Source organism: Silurus meridionalis, chromosome 7 (assembly GCF_014805685.1).
Source record: "Silurus meridionalis isolate SWU-2019-XX chromosome 7, ASM1480568v1, whole genome shotgun sequence".
Classification (NCBI taxonomy): domain Eukaryota; kingdom Metazoa; phylum Chordata; class Actinopteri; order Siluriformes; family Siluridae; genus Silurus; species Silurus meridionalis.
The window spans coordinates 14,049,991-14,070,235 of record NC_060890.1 but is presented as its reverse complement, the minus strand read 5'-3'; the positions used below and the strand labels follow the sequence as shown (position 1 = coordinate 14,070,235).

Here is a 20,245-nt window from a genome sequence, read left to right as displayed (position 1 = left end):
CTTTTGTTAAAAACATTTATTGGCTTCGGTAAAACAAGCAAACCATACATCTAAAAAAAAAAAAAAGAAACAAATAAAAACCCAACTGCGGTTTTGGCACTAAGCTACACAGTGTTGCCAGTAAGGACATTCCATTATGCAGAACAGGACTATCTATGGTTCACTCCCATCTGGACTTAAAGGGGTGTAATGTAAAATCTGGTTTATGGCTGTGTATATGAACTGACCAGAGGACACTACAGCTTTTAGATCAGCCTGGCTTAGAGTACAGCATGGAACAAGAAAAAAGTGTGTGTATAAATGGAGAATGCTGTGAGGATCTCCAGTCAAGTGCCACTAAAATAACATCAAACTATGCACACGCACACACCAACATGCACTTAAAATGTTTTCACTCACTCATGACCAGCTCTTCGTTTTAATCTAGAAAAAAAAAAATTCCAGTAGACGTAACATGAAGATTATGCATAGATATGTGCATATGTAAAGTATTTATACACATACAATATATATACAAAAATAAGAAAAAAAAATAATGATGATGGCATGTGAACTGAGATTTATGCAAGAAATGTGAGTCAGATCCCCACAGATTGTATAGAGCTATATTACCAATTACACTACAGTAACACAAAATGCTATGTCAATTATGTGGTGATGCTGGTTTACAGAGTACCATATACTGAGGGATCTCAGAATCGCTCTCAGTGGCAACCTTCAGACTTCATTTAACCTTCGAAAAAGTATTCGTCTAAAGGCTGCTGATTGAAAGTGGACTGCATTCACACTGTTAGCTTAAGTGCACATTTTAGATTTGCCTTCCATCTAATGTTTCTTGACCACAATGTAGACTGCTACCCTAAATAATGCTCCCTAACTGATCAGTATATGGGGAAGAGTGACACTCCATCAGTACCAATCCCCTCCAACACTAGTAACTACAAACTTAAAACTGCTTTTGCCGTTAACGTCACCTACAAAACAAATCTCTGAATGAAAATGCACAACAGCGGCTCACAATATATATAAATTGCTTTCTGTGGAGTCACGGTGGCAACTTCAGTGGTAATAAATGTAATATACCTGCATATAAACTTCCTTCAGAGTACAAAGATGCTGAGAACGACTTCCTCAGTTAGTCATTTTCACAAAATTCTTAATGCTTGTCTCAAGTACCATGTACTATACACACTGACATCACAGTGCCACATGTTATAGATATTAAGGTTAAGCAGATTCACACTGTCTTAAGAAAATGTATGTATGATGTGTAAAGAAATGAATGACCACTTTGAGCTCTAGTGTGAACGTAGAATGGAAGTTATGGGAGATCAGATCCACAGGCAGTCAGTCCTTCATCACACATTCATGTCCACACATACAGGAAAAAAAAAATCTTTACAATATTATTACAGACTGCAGGCCATTCATCCCTGCACAGATAAACCTTAAATATTAAGTATAGTAAAAATGCAAAATGTGGGTAAATACATACAGTACATACACAAATAGCCCCTGCTCTGCATCTCCAAATTCAAGTTATTGCATCACTCAGGTTTTCCATGCTTATATTTGTTCTTATTGGATGTCCTCATAAAACCTGCTTTCTCAACCACAAACAGTGAAGTATACCCAAGTAAAAAAAAAAAAAAACCCAAAGCAAAATCACAAAACCTTCCAAAAAGACCCGTTTCACCTGTCTAGGCATAGTAGCATGGTGACACAAGTAGGTCTGTGAGCACCACTAGCTGGTCATCAGTGAATTGTTGTTTGTGTTCCAGCCAGTTGTCGTGGTGAGTCCGGCGAAAATTAGTCAAAGTCTTTTTCACAGTCAGCTAAAAGTTAAACACACAAAAAAGGATTAATAAATGCTAAGATAGCTTCAGAAAAAACAGGACAGAGTTATAATCTAGTTCACCTCAATAGGTTGTGTATCATTTAGGTGGGCACTGAGGTCCATGAGCAACTGGGGCATCCAGGTGGGCACATCATAAGGGCTGGACAAAATGCAGGCACTAAGACCCAGCACTCCGGCATGGCGTCGCACTAGATCTGGAAACATTCAACTTAATCTATACTTGTGTACACCACTTGTTTATAGGTATATTATAACTACAGTAGTATTAAACTTAGTGCTCACCAACTGAGGGTATAGTATCCACAACAGAGCCCAAGTCTCTCTTCCTCTTCTTAGGCAGTCTGGTTTTGCATAGAGCCTCAAAATGAGTCTGCATTGAGATGTCCATGGTTAAGAAGTTACACTGCAGAAAACCACTTAGCGTAGTGGCAGCCATCTCTCTCACCTAAGAAGATAGCAAATGGAAGTGGAATGAGTAAAGGATTTTATTAAGTGTTAACAGGCACAAGTAGCTCCAACTTTGTTTACCTCTAGCTGTTCATCCTCCAGTAGCCTGATGACAAGTTTTTGCACATTTTGGACTGCCTGTTCATTGCTCAGCATTGTGAACAGGTTGTAGAACACCATTATTTGTAGATAGGTGAGCACAGAATAGCGGGCATGCCATGAGCTGCTCCCTGCAATCTGAACATGTACAGCACTTAGTACAACCAGCTAAATGGTATCACCAAACAAGACTAAATAAATGTAGTGATTAACAAATATACATAAAAATGAACTAAAGTGAATAAATCAGCTGATGGCTCATGATGGCCCCCTGCATCAGCATAAAACTTACTTCGTTCAGCACTTTGAGTACCAGAGGAATCTGCTCTGGATAGAGGAGGCCCTGGGACATCAGAGACAAACAGGTCTTTGCATCCCTCTTTAGTTCATCATAGCTGTCATCATTCTCAACAGGAGCAATCTGTACACATTTATATACAAAAGGGGAACAAAATTACATAATAGGAACATGCAAGAGAAACAGTCAACAAGCACAGTAGGGCGTTCAGAGAGAAGATAATTTGCCTGTTTGATGTACTGTACTGTATTTTCAAGAAGCAAAATATTGTTTAAAATAATGTTGCTTTTGGTACTTGCAAATTAAGTTCCCACTTCATAGTAGACATTTTATTTGTTGCTTTGAGATAATTTAAAAACAGATCTTATGAGAAGTTAATGGTTAAACATGGCTTATTACTGCCACAACTTTGGATACACATTTTGTATAGCTTGTGAGCTGTTTCTCAAAACAACACTTTTTAATTAAACCCTGAGCAGAGCTGCTGCACTTAATTCAGTGCACCACCAAGATACAGTTACTCTACATTACATCTTTTTTGCTGATAGATGGATTAGAGTGAATATAAGGAAGAGTGATAGTATAAGACCAACCTTAAAAAGCAGAGGCAGTAGCTGCAGCTGCTGAACTACTGGAGTGGTGAAGGAGCGCCCAGCGCTGGCCATCAGCCATTTCAGTACAGTTTTGAGCAGTTTGATGGCCTGAGTTCTTTCGTCCTGTACACCCTCTCCATTTTCTTCCACTACATGGTTCTGGATCTCCTCCTCACCTTCCAGCAGTGGTCTCAAGCAAGCCATGATTCTTTCTGTAAACTCTGTGATGTGAGGGGACTTTGTGGGTAGCGTGTTTGGCAGACTGACATCAATCATGAAAATGTACGTCAGCACACTGCAAGACCAGAGGAATGATGGGTTGACATTTAAAAAGGAGAAAAATGGCATTAGACAAAAGAAAAGTTCAATAGTTCAACATGAGCACATGAGAGGAAGGAAATTTATTTTTTTTATTATTTCTTCTACAAGTTTTTGTTGTTGGCTTTTCCCCCCAACTTTCTCCCTATGTCAAGGGAGACCTGATTTGCAAAGGCTAATGTAGAACTGACACCAACAGCCAACTGCATCTTTTCAAACTGACATCAATTAATGTGTATCAAATATGTACATTGTGGACATGCATACTTAGAAAGTTGGTCTGCCTCTCACCTGCCAATACGCTCTCGTACGTTCTTATACACCTGAGTGAGTTTGGGCTCCAAATAAGCCAGAAGCCTGTGCAGCAGCTCTGGCACTCTCCACTCCTGTTGAGCCAGACCCCCCTGTAGCACATACAGATGACTGCACAGAAGGGAAAAACAACCAACTTTGTCAATAACCTTTTGCAGTCCTCAGGATTGTGTGAATCACTACATAATAATGTAAACGTTAGCATCTTGTACACATATAACATATTAAGGAATAAATAGGACATAAGCAAAAACTAATTTTGGCATTTCCACTGTTTCTGTCTATAAGCTACATTATGAATGTTGTAATAAGAATAATAGAAAATACCACATGTAGGTAACTATAGAAAAAGTTCATGGCATGCCAAAGTTATTTAAACACTGTGTTTTTGACATTGGAAAACATGTAAAGATAATCTTCTGTCTGCCAATGGGCTACAGGAGAAGGTTTGTAGTTTTGTCAAATGTCAGTCATATTTCCTCTTCTTCTTGGTTATATTCAGTGTGGAAAGAAGCAGACATTCATCTTTTTATCCTTATTCATAACAAATTTTTGAAATAGATAAGGTTTAATATAGTGCAGTTCAGAACTCTACTCAAAGTTCTGGTCCCTACTTACCAGGCATCTACAAAGGACCCCCCTTCTCCACTAAGAGGACATTCCATTAGCATCTCCAGCAGCCAGTGAAGCTTCCGTGGGTCCCTGCTTTCCTACAAGGCCAAAAAGCAGTCTGTTGGACTTTACTTCAACACTAAAAAGCCACCACACATCAAACATTAGGAAGTAGGTAATGAATAGGTACAACATACACATGCTGTAGCTACACATGTGCCCCAGTCAGCATAGGTCTCCACTGTGATGTTGGATAATGCTCTTCGCATCAAAGGAATCAGGAATTGCCACAGGGCCTCCACCTGTACTCAAGAAGAAGGAAATGAGAAAAACAAGAAAGAAAGGCATAACAGAAAACCAAAAAGAGTATTGCTTTTGCACAATGTTTTAATGTTATTCTTTAATTTCTCACCTTAGTAAAGCTCCAATGCTTGCTGCCTCTCACTAAGCCAGCAATGATCTCAGCCACACACCGCTGAGTACTCTCATGGGAATCACCAGCCAAACGTTCCATGTGAGGTTTAAGCACTGGCAGGAAGGCATCACTGTAATTCCTAAATAGACCCTGTTAAATGAATCACATAGCAATATGCTTAAACAGCCTATTATGACATTCTGACTTAATTGTATTTTTAATTGTCCATTTGGAAATGTGATCATCAAATAGACTTAAACCTTAAAGAGGCAGAAGCGACGTGGGTTGAATTTGTCTTTTCCTTTGCGGTCCTCGAGTGACAAGAATTCAATGAGCTGATTGATGAAGATGGGATTAGAGAAGTGGTCGTATATGATTTGTTCACTCTGAAAATGGAAAATAACATTTTTGTTAAGCTTGTGAACAGAGATGTACTCCTATTCTCCATTCGGAAATAGAGCTATCTGAAAGAAATAGTATGTGCACCTCATTCATCTCCTCTTGCTTGAGGTCATTTAGCTGTTGATCCAGAGGAGCATACAACATCAACTGCCTGCAGAATATAAAGTGAGGAAAAGAAAAGGTTAGGCTCAGGCTTACTGTAATAAAAAACTGTACCACAGATATACAGTTCATGATAAGATGTAGTTGGTGAGCTGTGCATTACTTAGGCCAACAGTAGTAACCCCAGTGAGTCTTCTCCACAAAGCGGAAATTGTCCCAGTCCTTCTGAGTGCGAGGTAAGCAGTCAGCATGATACTGAAGCCAGTCATTTCCTGGCCTGTCTCCAGCTACCAGTTCCTTTGGCTCAATCACTCCACCTATAGAAAAACACAAGCACCATTAGCCTAATTCCTGTATCTAATCAGAGCTAATAGATCAGCTCCTGGATAATCGGGCAGGGAACCTGGTCACCTCACAAAAGGATATGTGCCCAGGATATACATTTTGAATATTTGTCATTGTTCAGCCTGTAATCTGCTGAGGTAGTGGATTTTTCAAATATAATGAAGAAGATTGCTGCCTTGTAACCTTTGTAACTCCTAAACTTGCTTGTCAGTTGATAAACATTTTTGAACATTACATGTCCCTATCAAAAGAAACTGAGCTGTGCTAGAATATTAAATATTGTTCTATTGCCTTCTCTTGGGATAGCAAATAAATCTGTGTTTTGTACATATCTGTAAGAAATACATTGTATGTTACTGAGAGTAGTGGTTCTTCAATCATTGGCAATTCTCACTCACTGATGTCGCTGGGTGTGACTGCTACTTTGGCACGGGGCCTCTTCAGCTGCTTGAGTATTCCTGCTACAGCAGATATTGTCACCTGTAAGTGAAAGAGGAAAGTAGAAACAGATCAAATGCACTTAAACGCAACTACAGAAAAGTGATGAAAATAGTTTAAACTAGCTGCTGAGAACACCTACCTTGCGCACTACAAGCGCATCATGATTGAGACTCTGGACAAAGAAGCGCACAGCCGGGGCAGGAAGAGGATGATCATCTCTCAGTAGCAAAGACAGGAAGCCAGTGGCCATGTGCTCAAACTTCCATGGTCTTTAAAGAGATGTAGGAGACGTATTAAAACACATTCATCATGTGACTCCATGTAACATTATAACAATATAAGAGTAATAACTGGGACTCCATGGAACTTACAGGTCTCTGTCACTGAGGCATTCTAATAGATCGTGCACCAGCTTTTCATATTTTCTGCAGAGAATCAATAAGCACAAAAAAATAATAATTATGTACTCTAATTAAATGATGTGCATGTTTGTGTGTAAGTGATAGTTTGAGAGAAAGAGAGAGAACTAACCGCACAGCCTCCAGATTTCTGCCTTGCTCCAAGGCAAGTCCCTGCTCCAGCTCCTGTTCTGATGGAGGATCCATGTGAGTAACAGGGTTACCTGACTCCATGATCTTGCGGCCAAGTTCCAGCGTGCTCTGGGGTACCTGCAGACCCACCAACATAACACAGACATCTACAACTCAGACAGGGCAATTCACAAGACAACATTAGCAGAATTTTCTCAACTTTTTGCTTGTTTTAGAAAACTGAGTTGAGTGTAGCTGCTTACAGTAAAGTCAATTCCAATTGTCTCATACTGTCGAAGGACTTTATCTGCAAGGTCATCAAAGAGCCTGACAATAGAGGGTTTCTCCAGTGACATGGCAGAACTGAGGCCTGAGCGCACCATAGCTGGCCATGTCAAAGCAATGCAGTCCCAGTCATGCAGGTTTGCCAGACAAACACCTCCATGGTTCCCCAATAGGCAGTAGAGAGCACCCTGAAATTCCAGAGAAGCAAAAGCTATTTTTCCTCCATACATAATAAACTCTATATTTAATTTTAGAGTTTATTATTTATGTAGGACATTATCGTGTTTTTATCGTTGTAACACAGTCTAAGCAGTTCATTTCAAATTCTAAAAAAATAATTGTATTTGTTTTTAAACCTTTTAAAGGCTTAATGACTGAAACGTCCTTAAAGCTTAAATCACAAGAATAAAATGGCTGCCAGAACAATCTTCTACTTCTGCACTATTGGAAGACCAACCTATAAGTTTTAACAGTTGGAAACACATCCTAAGAATATTGCTAAATGGTCACTAAGTGTATGCCGATGCCATCGCAAATAAATCTGCACTACACAGAAATAAAGCAAATGTATTTTAAACAAACAAACAAACATAACCTCTGTAAAAATGTATAGTTCAAAGTTAACATGTACCTTGAACTGTTGCTGGGTGACACTGGTCTGGGCTGGCTCCAATAGCTTCAGCACTTGAGGAGTAATGTCTCGACAGCAGAAGTTATAAGTTCCCAGAGCAGTGAATAAAACACTTTGAGCTTTACTGCGGACCTGGTGGCAAACAATGTATTTAGAACTGTCATGTGGGATAAAGATGTAATTATTACAAACAGAATATTTATGGACTCTGGTATACTTGACTATAGGTGCTGGTAGACAGACGCAGGAGGTCTTTGAGAAGATCCTGGTGAACAGTTTTGTATTCACAGCCTTCCACTAAAAGTTTACGCATCTGCCAAAGGAAAATTCTAATTGACTCAACAATTGAAGCATTTTCTCAAGTTAGACAAAGTAGAGTTTTTTCCATAACACATTATTCAAATAGAAAACATGCATAATAAATGAATAGAAATGTAAAAAAAATATAAATTCAATTCAATACAAATAATATAAAAATAAGAAGTGAATCAAGAGTGCACAGCACAGAAATGCTTTTAGTTAATAGCTATTTAAAAAATACCTCATGTTGTAGAAGAACTCTGTCTATGAGTAGTGCTCGTATGTGTTGTTTTTTTCCATGCAGCTAGAATACAAAACAGTAGCAGCAATTTTAAAACACATCAAATTTAATTCTGCTGTGCTTGGAATTGGGAAGCATTTTTCTGTGCTATATAAAATGATCAATAACTCACTCTGTTCTCCATAGATTTCTTAACCAGATTGAAACTCTTCCAACGAGAGTCAAACTCATTCTTGTTGGAACCTTTAAAATGCATGAGGTCATTGATGATCTAAGAAACAAAATGGAAGAAAATAAATAGATAAATAAATATCTTTTCAATTGTTTACATAAGGTAAGTAAAATTAATAGGTACAATAGCCATGACAAATTGCTAATGGTCACCTTGATAATGGCAAAGAGAGACTTTGTATCATCCTCTGATTGTTCTAGAATGTAATCTAGGTGAAAAAATACAAATTGTTAAGTAGCATATTAGCAACGAAAGGTTGAGGAAGATAAATTACAAGTTTTTTTTACATACATTTTTTTTTTTAACCCTGTTAGAAAGATTGTTTGAACAAAAAATAATCCCTAATGTCAATTCTAGGACTGAGCCCTGGGTTTCACCTGTGAAGACTGCGTTTGTTTTAAAAAAAAAAAAAAAAAAAAAGGCCAAAAACAAGCCATTTAAAAGTTGCAAAAAGAGAGAAAATTAATCAGTTATTGCCCAAGCATTAGATATAGCCAATACAACAATCTGGTAAGTCCTAAAAAGAAAGAAACCACTGGTTTATTAAAAATCAGATATAAAACAAGTCAGCCATGGTAATTAACAGCAACTCATGAAGCAATTTAACTATAAACAAACAAACAAAAATTTCAGAATCTACAGAAACATGCAGGTGACAAATTAAGAAAGAAAGAAATCGATTTTAATTGGGAGGACCATCATCTGACAATAATCCAAATCCCAATGGCAACAACGACAAAAAAAAACTTTATTAAGAAAAGGGTTTTAGATTGGCCAAGTCGATCAGAAGACAGTTACCCATCTGAGCATGTATTTTACCTCCTAAAGAGGAGATTGAAATTAAAAACTGCTTAAGAAAACTTAGAGAAGCTGTGGTATAAGCCTGGATAACAATCACAAAAGAATATCAGTTTGTTGATGTCAGTGGCTCACAAGTTTGATGTGCCTATCGCAAGCAAGGAACATACTAATCAAATAAAGTGTTGGTTACTTAAAAACTATCTGTTCCCATATTTTCGCTTGCCTAAAAAAATTTGTCATCTGCCACCGAAAATGCTGTTATTATCTTTCTAAAAAAAAAATTGGCTTTGCTATTATAATTGGCTTATTTGGCCAATGAATTGGCTTTGCTGTTATTACATTCAGAAGGGAGTTGCAGAAAACACTCACGTAGTAGCTGTCTCATAACTTTACAGATAGCCTCTCTGTAGTTTTCTCTTGACCTATCTGTGGAAGAAACAGACTTGATTTAAACCCTTGTACTAAAGCACATTAACTTACTGATAAATAGTTGTCTACTGACAATCATAAAATTGTAGCTTAGACAGTTCAATGTTGAATTATAAAAAAGTATCATTATGGTTTACCATATTCCACCCCAACGTAGCACTTTATCTCCTGCAGACTAACCACGCTGTGAACTCTGTGATGGTAAAAACAATATAAATATATGTTTAAAACCTTACATTAACCAAACTTTTACATTCTATATAGCGCAAAGTGCTTTACAGTTCATGTAATATATGTATTTTCTTACAGGCCTGTAACAGGGGGTCCATCCAAAGGGGGCAACATGCAGCCAGCCCCCAGCAAGCAGTGCTGCACTATGGAAAGGCTCTGTAGAACATCATCCCTGTGAACAAAGGTGAGCATGTTCAAATCAAATATTTTACTTTATACAGACGTCAGCCATAATTTCTGAAGAAAACTGAATTGTCTAGTGCATGCTATTACATGCAACGACAACATCCCTCTATTCATTCTAATATTCACATGCATCTTTGCATTCCACAGGATTCTATGTATTAATTCACTGAATTTTGACCCATGGCCTCTGACCTGCTCATGTTTTGCTCGCCCTGGGCATATTTCTGCAGTCGCTGAAGCTCTGGCTGGAGCAGAAGATCTAAAAGGTAGAAGATAAAGGCTTTCTCTTCTGCACTGGCCACATGCCATTGGATCTGCAGGTTCCATAGGTCTCCTGGACGACCCCAGTCCTATAGAGAAAGGCAAGTTATTAAGGATGATAAAAACCATGGTTCTTTTATGTCCGTCCAGCAAACATTTCCCTATTCAGAGGTGGGATGTGCACTATTTAATAAATACACTAGGTTTATAATAAAATTTTTAAAAAGATTTCTTATTAAACTTAACATATTCTTGTAGTATGTCATGTTTGTCTTGGGTGGCATTTTGAAAACTTGATCCTTTTTGGAAATTTACTCTAGTTCTTACATACTATTTCTTACACTAATACAGAAATCAGACTCCCACATTCCAATTAGAGACATTGTGGACACCTGACTAATCAAACCAATATATTCGTCTTCCCCAAACTGTTGAGACGATTATTTAATTTAAAAACTACAAATATTCCACTGCTTCTTCTTGAGATATCAAACTAACAAGCATCTTGACAAATTAAAAACTTCTTATAACTACTAATGACTAATACTAACCTTAATAGGCAGATACTCGCTCAGTGGTTTGTTAAAGCCACCAGGCATGCTGCAGTAGTCTGTGGGGTAGGTCAGAGCCATGGAGCGCAGGATGTGATGCAGAAGATTGCAGGCCAGACTGTAGCCTTGCTTACAGCGCAGACGTAGAGTCAGCTGTAGGATCTTCACTAACTGTGTAACGTATGGCAGCAGCTTCTCTCCATCCACTCGAGTTACCTAGGAGAAGGGAAAAAAATCTATTTTTACATTTTTTCATTCTAACTTTGTCAAATTTATTATAGTTTTATAAACACCAGGCTTCCACACCTCAGAAAGCAGCTGGAGGTTCCACAGCAACTCCTTATCCAGCTCCTCTTCATTCAAAACATCCTCATCTGGAAAACAATAAACAATCTTAATGCACAGTTGCTGCTTCACGCCAGTATATGGAAGAATGCTCAGATTGATTTGCTGTACATACTAGCAGTGATGTGAGTAATAGCGTTGCAGCAGTGGGGCACAAACAGTCTCAGGGACTCAGCCGGATGACACTGAGTGAGTTGAAATAAAGGTGGAAAGAGTTAAACTGCTATTGTACACACAAATGACCTTATACTAGATACTGATCTTGAGTCTAACCTTCGCTGCTGCTCTGCACATATCTGCAACCATTCGACCTGCCACACGTGTCTCAAAGATGTTGGTAGTAGCAAAGTTATAAACTTTCTCAAGAGCCACCTTAAAAAAAAAAGTACCACCAAGAGACAACACAAAAGTTAGACGGTAATTAAAAGGAAATCAGGAAACACATCCATGTACAAGTTTAAAAGTGACTAAGCACAGACCTTAAATATTTCCATGGAGCATTGAGTAAGAATAGTGCTGAAGGTAGAAGACAAGCCGAGCTCCACTAGGCTCTCCAGGTGAGTCATTTTTTCTGTCTCAGTCTCTTCTCGTGTCTGCTCTAGAGTGCTGCTCTCAATCAGTGCAAAGCACCTGCATACACCAGGAAATGGCAAATATGGATCCACAGAAACACAACACACCATGACAGATTACTTACAGAAAAGTAAAAATCAGAAAAGGTTGCATTAAACCTTCCAACACAATTACTTATTCACCTATCCATAAACTGCAGGACGAAGTCCTCAAACTCAGCTGAGGCGGAACACAACTCCCTCTCCATCTATAGAAAGAAAATGCATTTAATACAATTAAAATTCATACTTTTTGTTAAACAGACCCGATTTAAAAAAATGCAACAAATAATGGCCCTTACCTCTGTCAAGTCATTCTGCTCATGTAGGGCAGACGAGCAGTCCACCAAAGGCACAAGGGTAGTAAAGGTAGCAATGAATTGGAATGTTATCTAAAATATAGAGAAAAGGGATAAAAGCAGTTAATTTGGTGATAACTCAGGAATATCAAAGGAACAAAGGTTTTAGTCAAAACTAACTTTAAAGATCTCACCTCCACCTGATACTTTCAAAACGTTACACACATCCTAGTCATACAAAACTAGCAGCTGTGACAATAGCTACATGACAAGCAATTAAAAAGCAGCTGCTGTTGCTATGAACTTCCAGCTGTTTTGAAATTTAGCTAGAAGGGCTATAAGTTAATTTTAGAATCTGAAAACACACCATGCATTTGCTGAAATCATTGGGGTCTACGCCAGGCAGGGCCCTCATTAACAGCGGCAGCACATGAGCAGGGCCTTCTGGGTAGCGTTGCCCACCACTGAGCAGGCTGCGAGCCATACCGATCATACAGCTGAGAGTAGCTGTAAGCTGGTGTGGTTCTGTCAGAGTCTCCATGGCAGGGTACGTCCTGCAGGGAGCAAACAAACATGCAAACAAACATATACGTCATGCTCTTGGCTAATCATTAATTTGGCTGCATGCTTACTAAGATTTTGAAAACATTTCTAAAAGCCTCTTTATCACTGAGAAGTAATTCCCAGGGGGCCACAGAGGAATAATGATGCCTTCACTGGAAGCCATTTCAAGATGAGGAACTTACTTTTCTAACACAGGTGGAATGACCAGTTCTGGTCTCATCAGAGCTAGATTCTGCAGTGCTTGGGCTGCGTCCATGCTGCCAGTCTTACTGAACATGGCCATCAGAATTGGTTGTTTCATGCTCTCCACAAACTCTGTGATGTTGTCATCAGTAAGACTATGACTGGAGGGTATTGGTGTGATCCAGCAAGGCTTCTTGTAACGTTCGCGATGTAGTCGTCTGACCACGCTTGCTGGCAAACGTTGCAGAAGCTTCATCAGCTTCACCTGCACTCAGAGCACAGAAATGCTTAGTCATGCATAGGTGTGATAGCAGATACAGACATACAGATAAGAAACAAAAACAATTAAAGTATGTTGTAACAAATAAAATAAGCAACAATGCAATTGTGTGTTGCATTTTAGAAGGCTATTGGAGTATGAAGCATTTAAACACACCATAAAACTTGCACCATTAATCATACCACTGTAAATTTAAAGACTAATATTTCTCTTATCACAATAATTGAAAGTCCAAAAAAAATTTTCTTTTATTTTACCTAAAAGCTAAATAAAACATACTGATATCTCTCACATCAATTAAAAATAGGTTTATTTGCACAAGTCTGTTTTGTTACACTGACTGACTATGACTAACGGTCCAGGGTATGTATACTGTTGACAGACAAAAAGCAAACATTCAGCTGACAGTGCACAGTAAAAAAAAAAAGCATTAGAATGAAGATGAAGTAGTGGACATTAAAGAGATTTCTTACCAGCCAGCGGCCATTGTTGGAAGGGTGGTAGAAGGAGGCGATGCTGTTGAAGAGGCCATTAAGCTGCTTCTGGGCCTGGTTCTGAACACCTCCCTAATACAGGGGCACACAGTGGGGAAAAAAAAGTTAAATATAAATATTGCTGTAAAATTTCAATACAAGATTATTTTTTTCCCCACAGACAATAAACATAAAAAGGTTACTAAAAAGCCTTTGGTCTGAACACAAGCACAATGCAATCCTGTAACTAACCAGCATGGCAGAGATCCAGAGAACGACATGCCCAATGTCATAAGAGTTGGTGAGGTACTTAGGAACCACCATCTGACTTGTGCCTACAGGCAAGTTGAAACTTCGCAGGATTCTGGTGAAGATCTGACCACAAAACACAAAACAACTTCACAATAACATAAGTCTTTAAATGTAAAAAAAATTGTATCTGAATTTTTATACCTTGGGGATATATGGGTCCCAGTTTATATAACCAATGTTGTCATTGGCCAAACGGGCAAAAAGGTTCACAAGATTCTGATAAAGAAGAAAATACACCAAAATTAAAGGTCACTCCTGAAGTTCATATGCAGTGTTGAAACAATATTTTAAATACAAATACTCACACCCTCCCAGCTAGGTAGATTTTGTACAGAGACCCACAGACCCATTAGTTCATCAAACCATAACCTAAACAACACACAAAAATACAAAAGGTTCAATACTCGAAACAATAATATGCTCACAGATTCTATATGGGGAGAAATTAATAGTTAACAAAAAAGTTACATTAACTTTTACTTATTTGATTTACTTGAGCATCACATGTAAATGCATTACCATCAATCTCAGAAAAAAAAAACCAAGAGACTGCAAAGGACTGTTACTTGAAGCCTTTGTGATGCTGCTCTGGAGGCATGATGGTGGGGAGAAACAGCTCAAAGTAGCTAATGGCTTTCTGCATAGTGACATCAAAAGGACACATAAGTGGGCGCCACTCTTCCAGCATCTCCTGCGTGGCTGACACCGGAAAATACCTACATTCACAAAAGATTCAAACCACATACAAATATATTACACATGCAAAAACACTTAATGTTTTATTTACTATTTCAAAACTCATCCAACAACGACTTGAAAACATTACTCGTTCAACAGCCGAAGGAATATCCAATTATCATTTTAAAAAGGTCAAACCATTTGTGGCCTTAAAAGGATAACATTACACTTTCAAAACAGTTAACAATGAATTTATATTTTACTCACAATCTGCAACTCTTGACCAACATCTTCAACACATTCTCAACAGAGCTACAGCGGAGAAAGGGAAGAAAAACAGGAAAATTATAAAATGTCAATGTAACACTTGGCTTGACACTTGACACTAAAACTACTGGTAAAATACATTACAATACTGACACAGGATGCAATAAGATTGCGTGCAAAGCAGCAACTATTGTATTCTGTTGGAGATGTAATTTAAAATTCAGCACAACAAACATAAAAATTTTAAGATTTTCCAAAATTAAGAGATTTAGATATATTTCTCCTTAAAAACAAAGGGTAAAAACAGACTAATCTGAACCTGATACTGGACTTTAAAATGGTTTTCCATTGCTAAAAAATACATTTACTGAATATCAGTTTCTTTAGTAAACTGTTTGGTAGAAAAAGAAAAAAGCAGATCTTCCGCTATTGAATGAATCAAAATCATTTAGTTACACAAACAGATTTTAAATATCTTATGTGCCTTAAAGCATGTGATTTAATAAGTAATTTAATCAGTATAGTTACTGGTGATATCCTTCCCAATACACACATTTTATCCCCATTCAAAAAAACACCAGCAGGCACACTCTGTCCACTCATAATTCCAGCATGAAGAGGTATGGGTTTAAAATAGAATGCTTACTGATACTAGACACCAAAGGGAAAAATGGCAAAACAAACATGGCCTTTTCCAACAAGGAGAGCAACAAGAAACGACAACAACCAGCATTTAGCAAAAACAAAAAACTTCCGTAGTGATTTTTGTGCCATTATCTCTCTTACCCAAGAGGATTAGTGAGCATACACAACATGGGTATATAAATGCTATCACTAATCATTCAGATATTTGGCATAAACCACATAAGAAAACAATGTGACAGAGGACCATTTAAATGAGCTCTTCAACATGAACACTGAAGTTGATCCAGGTTTCAGTTTGATATTAAAATAAAAAATTTTTAAAGTAACACTTTTGTCAGCCAAATTCACCTTTCATTGCAAGTGTTACAAAGGTGAAGTTATGTGTATGAGGACTACAAGTAATATGATTAAAAACAACATAAATGTAAGCTGTATTGGAATATTTCGTCTGAATTTGGTCTAAATTCCAAAAGCATGCAAGTAATTCCAGACGTTCGCATTAACAATACAATCCAACATGTAAAAAACACTGGCTGTGCTTACCGCTTGCGCACAAAATTAAGCATTTTTTGTTTAAGGGAGGCTTCTGCTTGATAACTGAATGTGAAAAAAGGAAAGAGGCATAAGCCAACACTAAACACAACATCAGCTGATATCTTACACAGCAATCACCATTTTATGGGACGTTCTAAAAATAGCTGTCAGGTGTTATGTTAATTTGATATTCTGACATTAAGAAGAATGTGATTGCTTAAAACGTCCGAAACTAAAATTTGAAACATCAACAAGCCACCATGTTTAAGCTGGTCCTGTGTCTTCTATGAAGCATGCACAGCATTTAGAAGCTTTTTCCCCCATGACTTCATTTTATCCAGCAGACTGACCCCGTTAAACAGTCAGCTCTAGCCCTGCCTCACTCTTACACATGTGCAGAACAAACAGAAACATTTGTCATAATGAATAACATCTTATAATGTATTTTCCACAGGGATAATCCATACTTTGCACACTGGACATCAAAAACCAGAATGAGGGACTTACTTTGGAAACCAGTTGAGACCAAGATGTTCAGTTTTAGAATAAAGGATCTTCTCATAGAGCTCATATAAAGGTCTCCAAGGCAACTCGAGGTCATCCTGTGTCAGCAGTTCTTTTTTTCTATTTGAAGAGAGACCAGATATAAAACACACTCACATTCAGAGAAGTAACATATATAGTTATATGCTCTTTTAAGAATGCAACATGGTGCATGCAGAGTGCATACTTGAGTAAGTTGATGAGAAGTCGAGCAAAGCCCTGCAACATGCTAATTTCCAGCTTAGGGATGGTGACAAGCTCATACAGAAGCTTAACGAAGAGCACATGGTCCTCTTTGCTGAACTTTCTCCCATTAAGACGGAGGTACCTGTCCGTATACAACAAGAGACAAGAGTCGTGTTAGTGTCCATAGTTAGTGTAACAGAGAGTACAATTCAGAAAATTGCGTTACACATACAGAACAAACCATCAATTACAATTCATAGAATAAGCAAGAATACTTGACAGGGCTGGCCTTTTACAGCTGAAGCGCAGTCTGAGAAACCTTGCTAATATAAATACATGTCTGCTAGAAGTGACTGAATTATAGAGGAGCAGGAGAAAATTTTAAAGTGCTGGAATAAAGAGGAGTCGATATCTAATGCACTTGTACCAGGCACATGGTAGTGGTGTAACCGGAGCAGACCCTCTGTCCAAACTAAATTCCAATAAAGCAAGCCAGAATAAACGTAACGCAGTATCCGTATCTACTAAACATGCATTGCTCATGAAGGCACTTAACCACATATTATCCAAATAGGATGTTTATTGGCACTGGTTCTCAGTAAACAAAGAGTGGAGATACTGATGAGAAGGCCAGACTGTGTCAGGTCAGCAAGTTGGGGATAAAGTAGCTGAATCGCTGATTAAGTTTATAATAATAACAACAAGTACAATTTAATAGTTTGTAGGCTGCATTTTACAAACAATGACACTTTTCACTACACCTAGTGTACATTATTAAAATATAGAACAAACTTTAAAATTTAACTAAAATTCAAAAGCAAAAAAAAAGGTATAAACACAAAGTGATCTTGACATTTTCGGCACTTAAAAGAAATGTTATAAATAAAAACAAAACAAAACACAAATGTCCACTGTGAGGGGGGTTGGTTTTAATATGTAGGTATGAGAAGTGGTTGAAAATGGTAGTAATGCGGTAACAAATTAATGCTAACTTCGACCACTCTCATTTATTGAAATAACTGCTCTCTCTTTATGAAGGCAGCTAAATATGAATAAAAAAGCTGCAAAAAAGTAAGAGCTTAAAAAAATAGCAACTTTGTGCTGGTTTGCTCCACATAACGGCTATTGCTCAAAACTCCTGACTGCTAACGGCTATTGACCATAAGTGGAATTAGCCATGACTGGCAGTCTCTCTGCTTGTAGCAACTGAAGCCAATTCACTGATTAGCTGATGCTTGACAACAAATACTAAATAAAAATGTATTAAATTGGGTTATTTTTCTAATATTCTTTGTTTTGCTTCCCTATAATGCAAGTCTCTTATTGTGCTAGGTGAATTAGCAGCTGAGTGACTCAGGAGTAGCATACTAGCCGTTACTAGCTAACTAACCTTAGCTTGCTAGCTAGGAGCAATCTTTCCCCGCTTCAGACAGAACCAGACACCACGTTTCTGATTATTTATTGCTGACAACGAACTACTTACTACGAGAGCTATTGAAGGACATTAGTGTTTTGGGGCGATAGTGTTTGCAGTTTATACTCACGTTGAGAGTTTTCTTGTCCAAAACAAAACTCCGGGCCATAACTCTTTGAGTTGGATGGCGCGACCCAAGTTCCCTTTAATTCTGGACAAAATGTCATTGGACTCATCGTCTAGTTTCTCAGCATAAGGAAGGAGTTTGTTGTAGACAATGTCTTTTTGAGGGACAAAACCTAATGTTTCAGACTGCTCCTTTTTCATATTACGATTCCCGAAAATGTCCCTTTCTTGTCTGGGTGTCTTAATCTTTAATCCTTGACCAGTTCCGTTGACAAAATCTTATTTACAGCTCCTCTCTGCTCGGTGTTTCATCAGGAAACTGCGCTGATGCCGATGAGAATCACACTTTCACAGACCGAACCGTTATTCCTCAGTTTTTCTAACCTCCCGATGTCAGACGTCCGCTTTAGTCACACACATATAGTCAGTTATCACACACTCGTGTACACATACATCCACACATAACGAGTCATGCGAACACAGTTCACCTCTGCAGCTACAGGGCGCCCTCCAGCGGACCCTTTTTGCCACTTCAAGCTTCTCAGCTGCAGAATGATGCACGTAGACAGATGTCCTGGAGTACCCAGTGTCCTGTACAGTTGATGTGGGTGGCTCCAACACAGTCTCACTGCATTTCGTCACGAAATTTCGATCAGAGCAGGGAAATCCCTCTAATGTGATGGGAAGGGATGGGAACTCATGCATAAACACCAAATGTATTTTCAAGGTTAAAACTGTAGTCTTGTCTAAAACAATGTACTTCTACAATAATGTCTGTATTAAAGCAACAACAGTGTGTGTATCATGAAAGGTAGCGCCTAATGTATTGTTTCTGAGTTGCCCTTTGTTTGAATTGACTATGCAGTTTTTACAAACTGAGGAATCCCATCGTTCATGTTACATACACTGAATAAGACACTCACTTGCAATTATTTACTGCTGAAATGTGAACTTTGTAAGAAGTACTTAACACAATCTATCTATCTATCTATCTATCTATCTATCTATCTATCTATCTATCTATCTATCTATCTATCTATCGATCTATCGATCTATCGATCGATTTATCTATTTTGTTGTTTATTATGGAGGTTAAGTGGAAGAGAAACACATCATAGAAACATCTCATATAGCACACACTGGGGGAAAGGGTTTGTATTAACTGTAATTAAGTGATATTTAATTTGAAATAAATGATTTATTCTTTGAACATATTAAGTCTTTATTTTCTTTAACTGGTTTATCAGTGCAAATTTTAATAAACTAACTTATGCATTGACCCAGTGCACTATTTATCATACTTGAATGGTCAGGACTGTCTAGTGAGTTTTTGCATTCAGTGTTAATAATTACTGTTAGTATGTCAAACCAAGCAGCATTTTTTATGATATTTAGAAATGCCCAGCTATATTTTTTCAAGGCCTCTTCATTTTCTTTCTCCCATTAGTATTAACAGTCCTTTCTCCAACGTACAAACAGGACTGCTCTGTTTCGAGGATCACATACATGAATGTGGGCACACTCAACTCTTTCCTGGAGTTAAGCCTTGTCTAATCTCATCAAATCAATCTCTTGCAGCCAATCAGAAATGTTACGTCATGGTACACCGATCAGATGTGCTGACCTATTACTGACTAACCAATCAGTCTGTTTGCTTGCAGGATCAGTTAGCTATTGGAAAGTAGATTTATTCTCCTGGATCATCAGCAGTGTTAATGAAATCCTGGATTAACAGCCTTCTGGTGCCAACAGAGCTCAAAGACATGTTCTGTCATTTGAAGTGCAAAATAGACCGTGATAGAAATTAATTAGAAAGACAATTATGTTTGCAACTTTTTGAACTCATCCATGCAATCATGCAGTTT

At 37.9% G+C, this 20,245-nt stretch overlaps 1 protein-coding gene across 2 annotated transcripts; it reads right to left on the bottom strand.

Annotated features, from left to right (window-relative positions):
• Position 1: 1 nt before the first annotated feature.
• psme4b (proteasome activator subunit 4b) lies at positions 2-18,871 on the bottom strand. Of its 2 annotated transcripts, XM_046853883.1 has the most exons (46): positions 18,385-18,871; positions 16,842-16,982; positions 16,619-16,735; positions 16,121-16,174; positions 14,933-14,977; positions 14,554-14,703; positions 14,293-14,356; positions 14,129-14,203; positions 13,928-14,050; positions 13,676-13,768; positions 12,922-13,187; positions 12,543-12,729; positions 12,179-12,268; positions 12,021-12,085; positions 11,745-11,895; positions 11,539-11,637; positions 11,381-11,450; positions 11,227-11,294; positions 10,921-11,136; positions 10,301-10,458; positions 9,999-10,094; positions 9,829-9,884; positions 9,632-9,688; positions 8,614-8,669; positions 8,402-8,500; positions 8,230-8,292; positions 7,906-8,001; positions 7,689-7,820; positions 7,036-7,245; positions 6,774-6,910; positions 6,614-6,667; positions 6,382-6,511; positions 6,200-6,281; positions 5,620-5,773; positions 5,439-5,505; positions 5,213-5,338; positions 4,950-5,102; positions 4,735-4,839; positions 4,544-4,635; positions 3,905-4,036; positions 3,296-3,590; positions 2,697-2,825; positions 2,387-2,542; positions 2,141-2,303; positions 1,919-2,052; positions 2-1,835 (listed from the first exon to the last, which is right to left on the bottom strand). In XM_046853883.1, the coding sequence occupies exons 1-46, from the start codon at positions 18,579-18,581 to the stop codon at positions 1,701-1,703; spliced, it is 5,538 nt and encodes a 1,845-aa protein (XP_046709839.1). In that variant the 5' UTR covers positions 18,582-18,871; the 3' UTR covers positions 2-1,700. The 2 variants fall into 2 exon arrangements, with proteins under 2 accessions (XP_046709839.1, XP_046709840.1); XM_046853884.1 differs by lacking the exon at positions 16,121-16,174.
• Positions 18,872-20,245: the final 1,374 nt, after the last annotated feature.

Bases quoted from the DNA above. Each gene is read 5' to 3' on its own strand.
- psme4b (XM_046853883.1), bottom strand. From the start codon at position 18,581: ATGAAAAAGGAGCAGTCTGAAACATTAGGTTTTGTCCCTCAAAAAGAC. The intron at 13,188-13,675 runs GTAAGAAATCTC...CTCTGAGTGCAG, and splicing joins CCAACAATGGCCGCTGGCTG to GTGAAGCTGATGAAGCTTCT. The intron at 8,293-8,401 runs GTGAGTTATTGA...TTTGTATTCTAG, and splicing joins AGAAATCTATGGAGAACAGA to CTGCATGGAAAAAAACAACA.